At 33.6% G+C, this 17,499-nt stretch overlaps 1 protein-coding gene across 2 annotated transcripts in view; it reads left to right on the top strand.

Moving 5' to 3' along the window:
* LOC128165110 (jouberin-like) overlaps positions 1 to 5,215 on the top strand; it is a 38,905-nt gene extending 33,690 nt beyond the window's left edge. Inside the window, exon 32 of one of the 2 annotated variants that reach the window (XM_052829323.1) lies at positions 3,316 to 5,215. In XM_052829323.1, the coding sequence (XP_052685283.1) occupies positions 3,316 to 3,430 (115 nt within the window). In that variant the 3' untranslated portion in view covers positions 3,431 to 5,215. The remainder of the gene's footprint in view (positions 1 to 3,315) is intronic. The other variant, XM_052829324.1, reaches the window with a different exon arrangement.
* Positions 5,216 to 17,499: the final 12,284 nt, after the last annotated feature.

Genomic DNA, 17,499 nt, shown 5'->3' with positions numbered 1-17,499 from the left:
GACATATGATTTGTTGGACCTTCAGACATAAATGTTGCTCTAAGCCTTCATTTTGGGCAACAAATTTAGTGTTCCCTCTTATCATTGACAAGTACAAACATGGCCTAAGTAGCAATTTGATGATGCCTGTTGCTCTTCTGATATCATGGAGGTCATTTTAAGGTCATTGAGGTATTTTTAAAGTTAGATTTTGACCAATCAGATTTTAAACAACTGATTTACCAGCTGAAATTATTTTTGACTTTGAGCGTCATGGTGTTTGGATACTCATGGATATGAAGAGAAAATGATTATAAATGTAGCCATTCAACTGTTTGAATAATAATCAGTTTATTTTTACCTCTAACTGACAATATAATATATATTTTATTTAATGCTAATGTTGTAACCAAATTAATGGTTGGTTTGGTTTCAGAGGGTGTTGTTTTTTTTTACTAAAAATATTCATTGCTTTTATCACCAGTGGATATCACCAATCAATGAAAGACTGTAAAACAGGTATAAAGAGAGAGTTTATTCTGATTTTCTTTTGTTTAAATTTGTTGATAAATGATGCATGAAACAACATCTGTTTTTAAGCCTTTTTTAGGAAAGAACATCTGGATTTCACGTTGACGATTTAAGTCAAGTTATCAATGTTGCATGAAGATTTAAGCAAACTTTCATTGCCTGTATTTCGACTGTTGACCAAATTGATTTTTTTTAAATGCTTGATAAAATCCAAAAGTGCATGTGGAATTAAGGCATTGATTTAATTCAGATAAGAGTTATATAAGAATATTTACATTTGATAATGCAATATCCATGGGGTTTCAGGTATTTTCCCATCTGTTCCTGAATTCATATTGTCATATTATTACAGTTTCGGATCTTATTAACTAGTCAATATTTTTTTTAATTAACCATCAAGATAACTTTGAGACAATTAAGTATTTTCTTTTTTTTTTATCTTCTTCTTTCTTTTTTCCTACCTTTGCTTTTCTTTTGTTTGCTTTTATTCTTTACATGTATTTCGATTGAGAGAAAAAAAAGCTATAGATATAAATGTCAGCGAATTTAAATTAACATGCAGACTCTCTAGCTAATCACCTACTGAAATACTTCACACCAAAAACTCCACAAACATTATCAGAAAAGTGACTGGTTGTCAAGGTAACACTTATTTCACAAGAAAATATTCATTATGTAATCCTATTTCAGCACAATTATTTTAACCCATATAGATAAATCAAACAGTTTGATCTCTCTCTCGAGGAGTCAGAGTTTTTGTCTTCAAATAGATCTGTGTGTGATCATCTAGAAAGCCCTGCAATGTATGAATGCCTCAGTTGAAAGGCAAAAATGATAAAATATTAAAATCTATTTCCATTTAGTTTGAAAGTGTTTCACTATCTCCCTCCATCGCCGCTCTCATTACCTGGTGACAGTATTTGTTCTGTCAAAAGGAAATATTTCAACTATCAATCATTAATGGGACACGAATCACTTCTTTTTTATGAATTTGTATACCGAGAATTCAAAATAGGACTTCTAGTATCCATACAATTAAAGTATGAAGTTTCTGTCGTTTTTTAACACCTGACTTAGGATAAGACTGTTAGTTTGATGTGTACTCGTTTTCATGAATTATTCAAGACCGACACTTTTGTGGGATTTGTTCTAGCAAAACTTCATAGTATCATTAATATTAAATTACTCCTAAAGCATTTTTAATACCTGGGGTTTTTTTTAGGTTCAGGATACACCATTAAATTTACCCAAATCTTAAAATAATTTATAACAAAATTGCAACCAGGAAGCCAGTTTGAAAATTCTAGCCAAAGCTTTAGACAAATGATCATTTTACATCTCAGCTCTTTTGAAGTACTTCACAAAGGTTTGGCCATTATATAAATAGTGCCTGTTTGGGAGGGTAACTGTTGAAATTGACACCCCGAGAAAACCATTGTCAACCGACAGGAAGTGGTGGTTGACAATGGTTTTTGAGGGGAGTCAATTTCAACAGTTACCCTTCTAAACAGGCACTATTTATTTTATTATACTGAATGTCTTAATTTTAAAGAAAATTTTACTGCTTTTATACAGAATTAAAGGGAATTCTACTGCGAACCTTACACGCATAATTTATGCGCATGTAACAATTCGTTGTGTTACCAGTTGCCAAGTGTGTTGCTAACGCTGAGGGTAATAAAACGGATTACCAACTGCGTCTAAACCAATCAGATTTCAGTATTTAATTAACATGAAAGTACATGTATAATAATAGTATATGGTGTTGATACTTTGCAACAGAACTTCACATCATTTCTCTGTAACATCATGCACCAATATTGGATTGTAATATGTTACATTTAGGAATTAGTGGACATTTTTATCAAGTTATCATTTTTTGTCCAAGTAAATTTAGTACATGTACTGATGACTTTCTCAGAGATTCAGTTATGGAAAAAGTGGAATTTTTTTTTTTTAAAGTCTAAAATCCACAAATTCCCTTTGAGCATGATGCCAAAAATGTTCATTTTTTGCTTGAAATTTTAAAAAACATCTCTGTTGTATAAAGAAAAAAACCCAGAATGATTGAAAACAAATAATAACTGCAGCTGTTAGTGTATAGTTGATATGCAAAAAAATTCTGAATCAATATCTGAAATGTTTAACTTTAATAAATACTAATCATATCAGATTTCAGTAAGAAAAAAATAGATAGCCGAAGGTGACACTAGTTGAAATGAAGGCATGGATACACTGATTAAGCAGTGTATTTTACAAAGAGTTATTCCATATTTTTTACCATAGATGCTAATATTCAGATTTTTTCCTTAGGAAAATACATGTAGCTTTGATATTCTCTTTGATATTCTTTTCAAATGCAAATGATATTTAAAACAAGTTCTTTTCCTATTTGAGTTTGATAAATGAATATTTTAGAATGCATGAATAGGGCACTGATAACGTTCATTTTTGTGTTAGATTGAGCGGGCATCTAAGCAAGGTTTCAATATTAAGATTATCTATAGCGTAATTTAAATAAACTTATGGATCCACACTTTTGTCCCAAAGCTCAAAATCAAGACACCTTTAGGTTTTCATAAATTTTTCATCCAATTTGCAAAATATTATTCTGATGGTTTGATGGAACATAAAAATGAATTGGTACTTCAGGAATAGATTGCTACCATAAACGTAAGATTACATAAGATTAATATTTATATATGATATAAAATTGTTACAAGTGACATGCAGATACTATCTATACCAATGAACTATGAGATATTTCTAGAAATTAATAAGAACTTTATTTTTCTGATTTAACAGAAAGAAGAACAGGGGAGACTTGGAGGCAGAGAGTGAGACAGCGTCCACAGGAAGTCAGCCGGGCACTATGGGTAAAAAGAAGAAGACCGTCACTATCAATGAATCAACGGCTTAAGTAGTCTAAAGTGCATCTATCTATCTATTAACCAGTACAAGGGACTTCATTCTTTGTGATATTACAGCATGACAATTAGTTTTGTATTCTCAGAGGATTTGGTTGTTATATTGATTTGAATTTTTACTTCTAAAGATTAAATCATATAACTCATTCAAACAGAACCCACTCAGAAGATCAATATCTATGTATAAGTGAGCAACTGTGTGAGTTAGCAAACATTTCCAGAATATTGTTCCATGTGGTAAAAAGTGATTTTTTAACTGGACAAAATCCCTTCATTATTTTTTTTGCAGCAGTAAATGCATTTCTTTAAGATTTTATTCACAAGTTATGACGAAAGCTTTCATTGAAGTTTTTGCTCGACCAGTCTTGTAATTTTTCATACATCCTTTGAGTGAAATAATCAAAGAGAATTTTTTTTTAAAGGTGCCTTTGTCTAAATATTTTATTGTCTTGTGTAACATGACTGCAAGCACAAATTTTTGAAGAGACATTCCGACAAATATAGAGTGCTAGTGAATGGGAGTTTTTGGCTCCATTATTTGCATTTTTTATGATTTGCTAGGTTAAAAAAATTGCTAATTATGAGAGGATGCAAATACTACTTGATAGGTTGTTACCAATGTGCCAAATATATATATAATGAACAAATGTGATATTTTCCATAGTTTTGTATTGTTGTATAGATGTAAGAATGTATTGTAAGTATATTTTATGTACTTGTATACCTGTAACTCATTTGTTTGATTCTCAATTTACACCACAATGTACCGTCCATTACTTAATTTGTTGAGTAACATGGGAAGTTAAATAATATCTTGTAATCAATGTTTGTTTTAGGTTAAATGGAAGCTGTGATATTTAGCGAAATCACCCCTCCGATTTATCAGCTTTTTGTTCACATTACAAGTCATTACATGGTTTTAAAGCAAGTTTGGACAGTTTTATTGACAAAATTGACAAGTTTTACCAATTACATCCCATTACAATTTCCCCACAATCAATAATTACAGAATAAATAAAACATCAAAATATTTGCACAGAAATGAGATGTTGAAAAAAGAGAAATTTTCTGTCAGTCGATTTTTAACATTCAAAGTGGAGTTCTCCCTCATTGATTATTGATATGTCACATGAGAGGGGTTTGGATGGATGCATTCTATAATGCATCTTTAATAAATAGAATTTTTTTGTTTAACAATCCCTCCTGACTTGGTAATTTGAGTCTTTTATCATCATTACCTATTTTTTGGTTTTTGTTTTTTTGTGAATTTTTTTTGGGTCAGACATTAGCTGTTTTATATGCAGTGAAAAGTTATATTTGGGAGTCTAATAAATAATTAATAAATGAAAATTATTACTTTTATGATCTGTATGGTCATAAAAATCAAAATTAGTATGTAATATGTTAACTGTTAATTTTTTGAATGTCATAATCAGTGAAGAATCTCTAGTTCCTATATTTCCAAAAGATCATAAATGCATTTATCTGAATTTTTACATGAATGAAATTTCAACTATAAGTATGTACACTTATTTATTTATTTTTATTTCTTCATGTCTACTCTGTTCAATTTAGTTTATATGTTAATTTTATTTATTGTAATTTCTGAGTTGTGGCTTTTATAGTTTACTCATGTAGGGTCACATATATAAAGAGGCTATGTAATTTATTAGATTGAGCCAGCACAAGTTCTATGCAAGAGCAGAGTTGATGGTGATGTGTTAGACATTATGTAGATGAATAATTTTTAATAAAGTTATTAATTATGAATGAAAAAACTCGCAAGTTTTTACTTTACTTAAAATTTTACTAAGGGAATGGAAAATCAAATTACTTTAGCTAATATCACTTTTGCGACAAACAAATTATCTTCATAAATAACCCAATAAAGCGAGCTCAAACGTAGGTCATGTGATTCGGCCATCAGTCAAATCCCAGAACTGCTTGAGGGTGATCATTAAAAATTTATTTCCTAAAAATATTCAGATCTGTGAGGGAATCCCAGGGGACCCATGGAGAAAAAAAAAAACATGTTGGTAAAACAAATTCCCCAACTGTGTGAGTTTCGAGGAATGTTTTATTTTTAGTGTGTATTTTTTTTACATTACTGCAGTCTTGTTTGAATGAATCAGAGCCGTTATCATGCTTTTAGTGCTATCATGGTATTTAGACGTTCTAAGGAGATTTGGGGGGGGGGGGGGTGTACTTTTTATTCATTTTCATATCACTTTTTTTGTGTAAGATGACTACTGGTTTAGCTAAATCATCAAAGGTCATTTTTTACGCTTGAAAATCGTTTGACATATTTTAGTATTTCCATTTCCGAATGAAAAATGAAAAGAAACGTTTGCTATTATTTTAAAATTTTTAGAAATTACAGCACTACCACTACATTGTATTAGTTATAATAAGACTGCATTTCTATGCAGCCATATAGTGGGTATCCATTAGCCCATTTTTACCAAGGCTGCGTAGAATTAGATTATCATTACCCTGACAAGGATAATCGGAGCGCGTGATACCTTTGGCTCGGCAAGAGTTCTATTGTCTTGTGGCAGGAAAAGGATCGAGATCGGTCTCGCAACAATTCAGACCACCACCCGTTGTAATGACAATCGATGGATTGTTTCAAAATATAAATTATTTGTTGTCTTCTATGGATAGCTTTCAATCTATTCATCTTCATCATCAGATATACACAAAAGCTCCGTAATTCAAGCTTCGAAACATAAGGACAGGCGCTCGCATTAATTGCCAATTAGAAGGCTCTGATACATTATCCACCAGAATATCGATTCGACAGCGGCCATGTGGCGGCATTCGATTGGTTGTTGAAAAAGTACGTTATTTTGAATAAACAAATGAAAGCATTTGCAATCGATGCAACATCTAATGAGTTGATGAAAATTTTAAAATGTTGTCTCCATTGTTTGTTCTGGTCTTATTGTTATGCTATTGATTTCAGTTTCTATAATGACACTTTTTGTCGCCCACGTGACGGAACGCTGCTCAGGGTGCTTTAAGTGTAATTTTTAAAGTCGTGTTCACAATTGTTAACAATAAAATATTTTATTTACTTACAATTAAAAGCTTATTCCTCTGTTAGAATGGATATTACTCATGTCGTGGCGCGGCATTTTAATAGGAATCGTTTCCGAATCTTGTATTCCTACTGTTAAATCACTTTACCGTCCCCCGTTTTGGAGAATATGGACGGTATTCGTCCCCTTACAAACTTACTATTTAAAAGATACACTGTAATTCGTATAGACACCCCTCCCCTCCCCAAAACAAACAAGACCCCCCCCCCCCACTCTCCCCGAATAAAATACAATCAAACAAACGAAAGCAAAATACAAGGCATATATTTAAAACTTACATATGAGTTGCCAACTTGCTATTATTTATTAGTGTACATGTGTACACTTGATGTATTGAGAAGCTGAAAGGGGGGCTACAAAGCAAACAGCGCCGTTGTTTTAACGGTTAATAGTGCACAAATAGCAGTGAACCTTTTGTTTTTACTTGTGTGTTTTGTTAGCCCAATCAAAAATTAGTTTACTCTGCTACACACGGAACATTTTGGCAAACAATGCAATGAGCATATAATCTAATTAATCTGGCTGTATTAGCAATGAACGATTTTGAAAACGTCTTTTATCAGCCCTCAAGGTGTTGCCAAGTTCTTCCGTATTTCGCAACAGGAATGCTGGGAACGAACAGAAAAAGTCTACTATAAACTTACAAACAATACATCTGACAGAGTTATAGACTTTGTTTCTTATTCCAGTGTTAATAATAGAAATAATACCTAATAAAATCTAAACGTCGAAATACCGATGCGTTTGTTTTTTCTTGGTTATTTTCTGTTTTTTGTCCAAGAGATACTTTGAAAACCCTTATATTATAAAATTTAACAAGCAAATGAGTACTTATACTGTAGAAAAACTAATAAAAAAATCAAGATTTATCAAGATAATTTTCAAAGTCTGCTCTTCCAAAAACAAACTTTAACAACCTACTGTATTGTAAACACAACTCTTTTCTTTTTTTATTACTTCTTATGTACACGTGACCTTTGACTGTACATACCTGTTTTGAACCTCAAATACCAGAGAACTGGTCTTGGGTGAATAAAGAATTGAAATTGAAAATTGTTATTGCATATATACCACACATCCATATCGGATTCCTCTTGAAATCATTATACATGTATTTTCACACCATAAAATTTAAGTGAGTTTTCCCTCAGCATGCGTCAGAGGAAATTCGACAAAAATTTTAAGTGATTACTATATAATTTATATGTAGTATTTTACTGATAGAATAATGACATTTTCTTCAAAATACTTACTCAATATTAAGATCTATAGTGACAAGTTGTAACCACACACGTCATAGAACACACGTGGTTTTTCAGAAATTGATTAAAGTAATGAAGTAATCCTGAGGAATCAACGGGGTAATAATGAAATGTATTAGTATATAATTAGTATATTATATATTAGTGTCTTCCAATGGTGCCACTGAAGTGTACGAATTTATTAGTATATCAGTATTCAATTATCACTTTGACTAACAAAACAAACCAAAAACATTCAAATATAGTCTGTCGTTAATATATGTAATCAAATCTCTGAGTAAATGTTATCCATCTAATACTAAGTTTACTAATTTATCATTAACACTTTTTCAGTTTAAAGTTAAAAATGATTACATGACAAATTTCAAATTTAGATTGAATAAGTAATCTTTTTAGTAGGCAAAAAAGGTCGTTTCTCCAATAACTATTATGTTGAATGCAATGAACCTGTAACATATATATTTCCAGTTAAATTACTTTAATATAGGACATAGATTTTATCCGGGTTTTCCAAAGAAAAAAATCCGGTCATTGAAAATGGTGGGCGGCTGACAAAATGGTACCCCTATTGTACGGATTTTGATTTTTGATAATTTATGGACAAAAATACCAGCTGTTGAACTCGCAGAATATTGCATAAAGGGTGCACCTATTGTAGGAGTAACTCCTCCTTCAGTTTTCAAGATAGGAGAAAGTTGTTGTTTTGAAGATCAACTGTACATACATGTATATTAGAGATATGCATATTTCATGGATTTTGATTTTTGATAATTTATGGGAAAAAATTAATACCAGCTGTTGAACTTTGTTATTTTCTCGCAGATTATTGCATATAGGGCACCCCTATAGTAATAATAACCCATCCTACAGTTTTCAAGGATATGAAGTTGTTATGCAGATCAATTATACATATATCAGAGATATGCATATTACTTGGGTTTTAGATTTTGATAATTCATGAAAAATATACCTGTTATTGAATTTCGTCTTTTTCTCGCAGACTATTGTATACAGGGTTCCCCTATTGTGCGGATAACTCCTCCCACAGTTTTCAAGTTAGGAAGTTGTTGTTTTGCATATCAAATGTACATATATCAGAGATATGCATATGACTTGGATTTTGATTTTTATGAAATTATGAAAAATATACCAGCTGTTAAACTTAGCAATGTTCTCATAGAATTTTGCACACATGATACCCAATTTCTCTGGAGAGGTAGTGCTTATCAATTCAGGATTATGGATACTGTTCATATAAAAGAAAACCCGGCCTGTGGTCACATTGACAGCTTTTCACCTGTTATTAAATTGTAATACCTGTACTGCGGACAACAAAACCCAGATAACCTCTAATGACCACATATTTCAATGAAACTATATAAAGTATGTCCAGGGTTAATGATGATAAACTGATTTATTGGGAACTCGGTAATTTGGGTAGACAACATCGGCACCCCTTCCCCCAATATCAGGTAACATCAGGTTTATTTTGCTACTACTGGAGACAACTGTTCAGGTTTATCTATATTATTATTTTGACCAAAATACGTGGGGGGGGGGGGGGGGGGGGATTGACACACAATTTGTATCCTGTATTAATTCTAAAGTAACTATGATAAAATTGTTGCTAATGCATCTGGGAGTCGATAAAATATATCTGCCTCTTTTTAATTGACCATGTGGACCATTAAAGACAAAAGATACTTGAATAACAGCAGCTTGTACCTGCACTAGGGGCTTCAGGTGATTTCTAATAATGTTGCAACCAATAAAACAAAGTACTATACAGAACACCCATGCACGCTACAGCAAAATAAGCAGCAAGCAGAGGAGCCAAATAATGGTTCCACGTACCGCTTTACTAACCAACATCAAAACCTATTGTTTCCAACGTAAAGAAACGAAAGAGATGTCCCAACAATCACCCAATATTATTTAATGGAATTATTGATATCATATAAAATGAAATTATTGACCCGATCCTTCGTCATTCTTTCAGACCGTGTCTCTAATTTTCTAAATGGGAAAAACTCTGATGCTAGAATGAGCCTACCTTGTAGTCTAGCAATGTTTGCATTTTCTAAAAGCACATTGGTTTTCGATCGGAATTTTTATTCAGAATTGGAATTTGAGATGGTAGCATTTTCTCTCTCTCCCCTATATCATGTGTGACAACAGCGAAACAATACGCATCCGCATTTCCCGTGTTAAATATTTCACGCGCTAGTCCTACCCGGCGAGACTTCATTATTATTATATTAGCTTTCTCGATTCTAGATAGGCCTATTCCAAGGCATAAAACTAGTCGTCCAGAAACCAACGATTTTAAAATTCAGACGATTTGCCGAGGATTTCCCAGAGAGATGCTGCAGCAGCAGGGAACGCTACACCTTCGCATCGCACCTGTCCCAGGTAGCTCGTCGTGACACAGACCGGGTGACAGCCCAACCTACACGAGGCTACCACTCCAATCAAAGAGGCAGGGACACCGCTATGTATCGCTTTAATCTGTAGTGATTAGGACTTAATTGCTAATCGGAGGTAAGATCTTCCCACATTTAATGCTATACTCCAAAGAAACATCAGTTTCTACCTATGTACATTTAAGCAAAATTATGTTCTTAGCTGGTTACGAATTTTTTTTCCTCTTTTAATTATGCAAATTTCAAATTATATTAACCACTGCACAATAAATGTTAATCCTTTGGGGGTAAAAGAAAGTGACGGGATGCTTCAAAACCAGAAGTCCCTCTTTGATGCCGACAATCAATATACAGATATGGACAGGTATCTGTGGATAAGATTTCCATATGAAACAAAGATTATGGTTTCATTACAAAGAGAAAATGAAAATGCGCTCGGAAGGAAATCGAGGGATCGGAATACTGTTTGGCAAGTTCCTGACCCGTTTCATCTTTTTGCACTCATTGAATCCTATTCTAACGTTTTACCTTTCTTCTTTACAAGAACAAGGGTGTATTTAATTTGCTTTCCAATACTTGATACTATCGTTAAAAAAAGACATTTCAAAAAATTGTTCGTAAATTGAAATTAATTTGCCTGGTCGATCAACTAAAAACAGCTCTTGTGGTTAAACGGTATAAAACGCCGATAAGTATCGAATGTTTTTAACAAATAGCTGGCATTATCAATAATATGCAACAGGAAAAACCTGTAATATTGAGCTTAAGCCGAGACACGGTCCTCGGGGCAGAAATTGACAATATAGTTGGTTTTTTTTTGGTCTCACACAACAGATGCTTGGCGGTGACATATGCTCAGGAAGATCAATCAATTTGTATCAAAGATGAATCACTCCTGAAACAATATCCTCTAAATTAACCTGCACTGAAATATCCCAGGCTTTAATACCGTCGAGGATGGCCTCTTCGTCGCAAACTGATTAAAGCGAAGATGTTGTCGATCTGTTGAAATCTGTTGCCTCGATCACTGGGGCTCGAGTTCTGCTGTATATTTGCTGTATGTTCCAAGTTAAAAAGGTTTGCTGGCGTAGACTGGCGACGTCCCGGTGACACGTTCGTATCATAGAACCGTATCACTGCGACCAGTGTATCGTCGACTAATGTATCAAACAAGGCCTTATACGTATATCATGTTAACCTTTAATGGGGAAACTATATCATATTTGATGAGGTCCAACAATAAAATTATATCGTGGGGGTCGATGACATGGCACAATCCATTGTAAGAGTTATCGATGGAACCAATTGTTTCACAGGAAACATTTTAATCGACCTTGTCTCAAAGATTGTATCATGATAACTTAATGCAAACCTATCATCGCTTCCTTTGAGATAGTGCATTGCTTTAATTTAAAACATCAAATGATGACGTCATGGTATCTTTTAAATCTTTGGGCAAAAAAATGAAAAACAACTGCAACAACACCCCCCCCCCCCCCCCCCCCGAAAAAAAAGAAGAGACGAAAGAAATAAGATTTGCCAGGTTATTGGAATAAAATAATGTTTAAACAAACGTTAAGATTATGTTCTAGTACAAGAATTCGCGTCATAAATTTCATCACATTGATACCGTGACAAAAGAAATCACTGGCACTAAGAACAGTGACTTATATAGATTATCGCAAACATTAAATATTTTTTCTCCATTTGATCTCCAATACGGGGGGGGGGGGGGGTAATTTCAGGAAATACCATATAATAATACAGTCGGTGTGGAGGTTGGCCTATGTTTGTCCACCCACCCATCTATGGTTAACTGACGCCTTCCCAAATCAACTTCATTTATTTCTGTAATTTTCTCGACAAAAAGTCACATTTTTTAGATACATATTTGATAAAGTATATTATATAGTTACTTAAAGCACTGAAGTCTTTAAAGTCACATTTTTGAGATACATATTTGATATTGTATATTATATAGTTACTTAAAGCATTGAAGTCTTTAAAGTCTAGTATTTAGACTTCAACAGTCAAAATGACTTGTCGTTTCACCTGACTCTGATAAGGCTGCAGAATCTTTCATAGCTTAACAAATAATGACTAATCGCTTTAGATTTAAGTCATGTTGAACTCTGCACAGGAGTGAACAGAAACTTCACAGAGAGAAAGAGAATAATTTGGATAAAAGCAAGTCTCTTCGGGTTTGTTTCCCAGCAGCATTAGTAATTATTGAAGTCACACTCTTTGGCGGTAGTACCTCTGCTTCACTTCACAAAGACACGGTTTTTAAAATCTACCTGTGATAAATCAATGATTTTTAATCGATATCAGAACAAAATGGAGCGAGCCCTATTATTTACAACCAGTTTCATTCTCCCCAAGTCCAGGACAGCGGGTTACCAACACTTTCCCAATTTGCAAACAATTACTAGATGAATTGAACACCACACTTTTGCACTAAAATTTGCAATGAAATTAAATCTCATTAAACACTTCAGAATTGATTTTATCGAACTCAACAGACAATCACTCAGCATTTCAACAACGAGGAATGGATTTATTGCGCGTTCCATTGAAGTTAGATTTTTTTCGAAGGGGGGGGGGGTCCTCATTGAAAGCTTGGACGTGTCAAAATTAATTCTGTTTTGAATGTACAGATCAATTTTCAGTGAAAAATGATAACGGACGAAAATTTGCGCATTTGAATTGCTGTGACTTTATAAATGATTACATCAACGACGAATGTAGCTCATTCTTTTTGTCGACTTAACCATTGCGTCAGAAGCCACCTTTGATGTGATGATTTGATGTCAACTTTTTTGTGCTTTGATCCCTTGCTTAAAGAGTTTAAAATAAGACTCTTTATTTCTACGTTGTGCATATATGTATAAGAGTATGTAATACGGAAAATAGTATGACACTGCCAGAAAATCATCCACTTTCTTAAAATCATATTTATCAAAGTTGTTTCATCTGTCGGTCTTTGATGTTGCAAGTAGGTTTCCATGGTTATTGGAATTTAAAACGTTTGTATATATGTATCAATAAATCATAGAACGTTTTTCTGTGTGCAGTAGTAAAAATAATGAGAGATAATTGCATGTCGCTACCGCGCTATATCACATGTTAAAACTCGCGTGACAATGAATTCCAAATGACCATTTATTGTATACAGAATACGGAGAATTTCAGCACATCTGATACGGCGCTATGAATAATTGATTCCTGATTTATTGAATGAATGTAACATGCCACTTCAATCAATAAAACTGCCAGTTGCTCCCGCGGCCTCTCAAGTGTAACGTTTTTCGCTCGCTCTCTCTCCACGAGTCAGTTTTTCTCCCGCCATTTGGACCGACATTTTTGTTTTCTTCATCAGCATTGAGAATGGCACATGATTGTACATCCGATAGTAGACTTGTTTAGCCGATGTTCTGTCTGTCCCCCGGCGGTGCACGGTCCATGCAGCTAAAAACATATTGCAGATTACAAGAAAATGAATGCAAAATCGTTAGACGATACGGCTTTTCTCGACTCTTGCTAGACTTTTATCACGTTGCAATCAAATGAATTTTAAGCTTAGAAGTTCTTTCATTCTTGCTAAGACCTTTCGCAGCCACTTTATTTTTTTTCCAAATCCATGTTGCAGACACATTTCCCTTCAATATAAATCAGATAGTCATATTGCTCTCTGTGAAAGTCCAGGATACATCCGATACAGTACCTTTATGACTAATTGACTATAAGTGCATCTATCACCATACGATGTACAGTGTGCATATAGGTCTTTCATAGAACACAGCTAATTTGACTAAGTAAAAATAATGTCACTAAGTGAAGTTGTCCAAATATCAGTTGATGAAATTGAGTATGTTGTTTCTTTTTTTTTTTAGATTGGTAAAAGGAAACTGTTGAATCCACGCAGATTTCGTCAGCATTTCATTTGGCACTTGTGGAATAATCGTTAAGTTTACAAAGATTATACATTGGTGCCAAGTAATCTGTGACGTCATGGCACCTGAGGTTAAAGGTCAAGAGACGACTCCAAAAGGCTAAAGCAAAGCAAATATCAATAATTTTTTAATTAGCAAAGTAAAATAACTGAAAATAAATTCTGGAAACATTTCAATCACTGCCCTTGTAAACATTATCCCTTATTCTACAATGCTCACCTACATGTACTAATACTGACCCCGACCTGTAGATATCAATATATTGGCCATTACTAAATCAAAACGCCTTTCTTATCCAGATAAGTATCATGAATTGAAATATCATGTAGATAAAGACATAAATGCTTTTAGTTTTCATTAATATTGTGTAAACTTATACAGTGTCTCCCAGTTGTCGATGATTAACAGGATGTAGAAGAATCCATTAATACAGTCTCGATGAAACTTATATGTATATTGTATATATCCCTAGCTAAAAAATAAAGCAATTTAATACATGTAAACAAAAAAATAGAACACAACATTTGTGTCATCTTCGCTAGCGAAGATGCTTTTGTATATTCTTCTTTGTTTTCTGCTTAAATTTTGAACAATACAGGACTTTAACCCCAAGCTATGAATAAAAAAATCCGTGACACAAAATTCCCTTGAGAAATTTGTAAGAAGAGAATATATATTCTCCAAATCACCAACTCAGTCCATTATCATATTGAAAGCATGAGATAAATCAAGCTTGTTTAATGATCTCATAATCGCCATAAGACAGTTGTGAAAACAGGATTACAAGAGATTAAAAAAAATATAGTCAACTATTATAGTAATGAAAATTATATTTTAAAAACAACATTTTTTATCCTGGTTTGAATTAATACGTATAACACCCTTGAAAATGCGATATCAAAGTATCAAATACTGTAAACCAACTATTATTCGCGACGACTTTATTTCGCGATATATCCGAGATGAATTGGTTCACGGCGACTGATTTTCGCGACTAAACCTTATCCACACCTGTTTCTTATAATACAACTATATGGTAAATACTGGTCTGCGGCGAGAAATATTCGCGACAATGAGGCCCTCGCGAACCTCGCGAAAATTTCTCGTTCGCAAATAAAGTTGGTTTACAGTATTATTGGTAGAATACGCGCTTAGTTACTTAGTACTTTCGATACACATTTGTATACTCATACTTTGGAGACTTATTGCGTGGATTTGTCGACATGCATATAAAGGAAATACGGACGGGGAAGGGATGCGCCAATCTTGGATTTACGGAGGTAAGAACCCTCCACGCCCCGTATCAATATTGACGCATTTGTTTGTTTAAATTATTTGCTCAGTGTATGAAACCAGATTCCGAGATTGAAATTACGCCATGGGATTTTTTGTTTACCTGTTTATTAAAAAAAAAAATACTTTGGAAATCCCCCCCCCCCCCCCAAATATATACATATACATGTATACTGTAATTTAAATAAGGGATTATCACAAATTCAATCATATCAAGTGCTTGTCAAATGATGTGCACCAGAGAAAATTAAATCAGGCACCAAGTTTGTATGAAAATTCAGAGTATTTATATTTGGCAAACATGTTTTACTGTATACTGTTACTTTCGTATAAATCTAAAACTTATAGTGAGTCATTGAACGCATGCTAGAATATCATATCTTTCATAACATTATCAGTGCCTGTCCAAAAGTGAGGAGGGGGGCTCTTAATAAAATCTTAAGTAATTGGAAATAAACACTCCCTCCCCCGGAATCACAGATCTCTTTCAGAAGTTGGTAAGAAAGAGGGGCGGGTACATATATGTGATAAACTGTCTGTCTGTCTGTCTGTCTGTCTGTCTGTCTGTCTGTCTGTCTCTCTCTCTCTCTCTCTCTCTCTCTCTCTCTCTCTCTCTCTCTCTCTCTCTCTCTCTCTCTCTCACACACATCATTCTGGTTTCTAGTACATGGAAATATTGGACTTCGAGTGAGTACGCGCCTGTTATGGAAAAACATCGCACGAAGAGTTCCCAATAGGGTATATATTTGGAGTATGTGGTCTCGCTTCAAAAGAAAAGAAAACAATACCCCATGTAAAAAAAAAATCAGAGATGCATAATTAAACACAGGTAAAAACAAGGACAGAAACGTTTTCTACTTTATAAAGTGATTATCCAATCAATTATTTATATTTTCCCCGAATTTTTCAGCACAAATTTCCAACAGTTAAACAGTTTTCTGATATTCCTAAGGTGGTTTGTCTAAAATGTCATGCCATTAATACTAGTTTCTTCCAAAATCCTAATCTTTACAGTTGACAAAGAGGACAGGCCATACAGAGAAATATCTAATAAGATTTAATATAATATACTTCCATTACGAGTACTTTTCGAAAAAAATAAAGAAGTTAAAATGTCTATAAATTTGTATATAATATAGGTAACGTTGTTATATAATGAAATCTTGTCTACGTTTTCAAAGCTCAACGAGTGCCAAAGAATGGCTTATTTCTTCTTTTTTTTGCATGATTATTTTGACCAAATACTAGTAGCCTTACTTACGAGTTTTATTTGGAGATAAAGTCAAACAAACTTTCCATGCAATCGAATTTACGATTCTCCGAGACTTTCAAATTTGGAAAAATTGCAATTGGGTTAAGGGTCGCTGGAAAAAGATAGGTGTAAAAAAATATATATATAATGCATACGCAACTTTAAAGAAATTTACACTTTAAAATTGTTCTATTTGGAGATAAAGTCAAACAAACTTTCCATGTTACCGAATTTACGATTCTCCGAGACATTCGAATTTGGAAAAACTGCAATTGGGTTAAGGGTCGCTGGATAAAGATAGGTGTAAAGAAATATATATGTAATGCATACGTAGCTTTAAAGAAATTTACACTGTAAAATTGCTTTAGTGACAAGGAGTAAAGAAACATTGGTGCCTGCGACATATTGTGAGGTCAAATTCAGGGAGCCCCCATGTATATTGATGCGATCAAAATATCTTTAACTACATGTATATATCAAGCAAGGGCCATACCTTGTTTGAAAGCTTTCCTTGGGTTTGGAGATAAACCTTATTCGATGAAGACAGAAACGTCTGTCGTTCTTATTAAGTTTGGCTTGAGCCAAAAAATAAATTGATAAGCAAACTGCATTTTTAAAAGGGGTATACGGAATGTACCCCTGGTTGATTAATTACTTGCCTGGGAGTTTCAATTAATTTAACCTTGTGGTCATAAAGAAACATTTTCTTTATCTGGACGATGTTGATTAATCTCCTACCCCACAAAAGAATCCACTTGGTGCCCCTAATAGCTTCTCA

This window comes from Crassostrea angulata, chromosome 10 (genome assembly GCF_025612915.1).
Source record: "Crassostrea angulata isolate pt1a10 chromosome 10, ASM2561291v2, whole genome shotgun sequence".
Taxonomy (NCBI): Eukaryota; Metazoa; Mollusca; class Bivalvia; order Ostreida; family Ostreidae; genus Magallana; species Magallana angulata.
The sequence above is the reverse complement of the archived record's forward strand: the minus strand, read 5'-3'. Positions and strand labels throughout refer to the sequence as shown.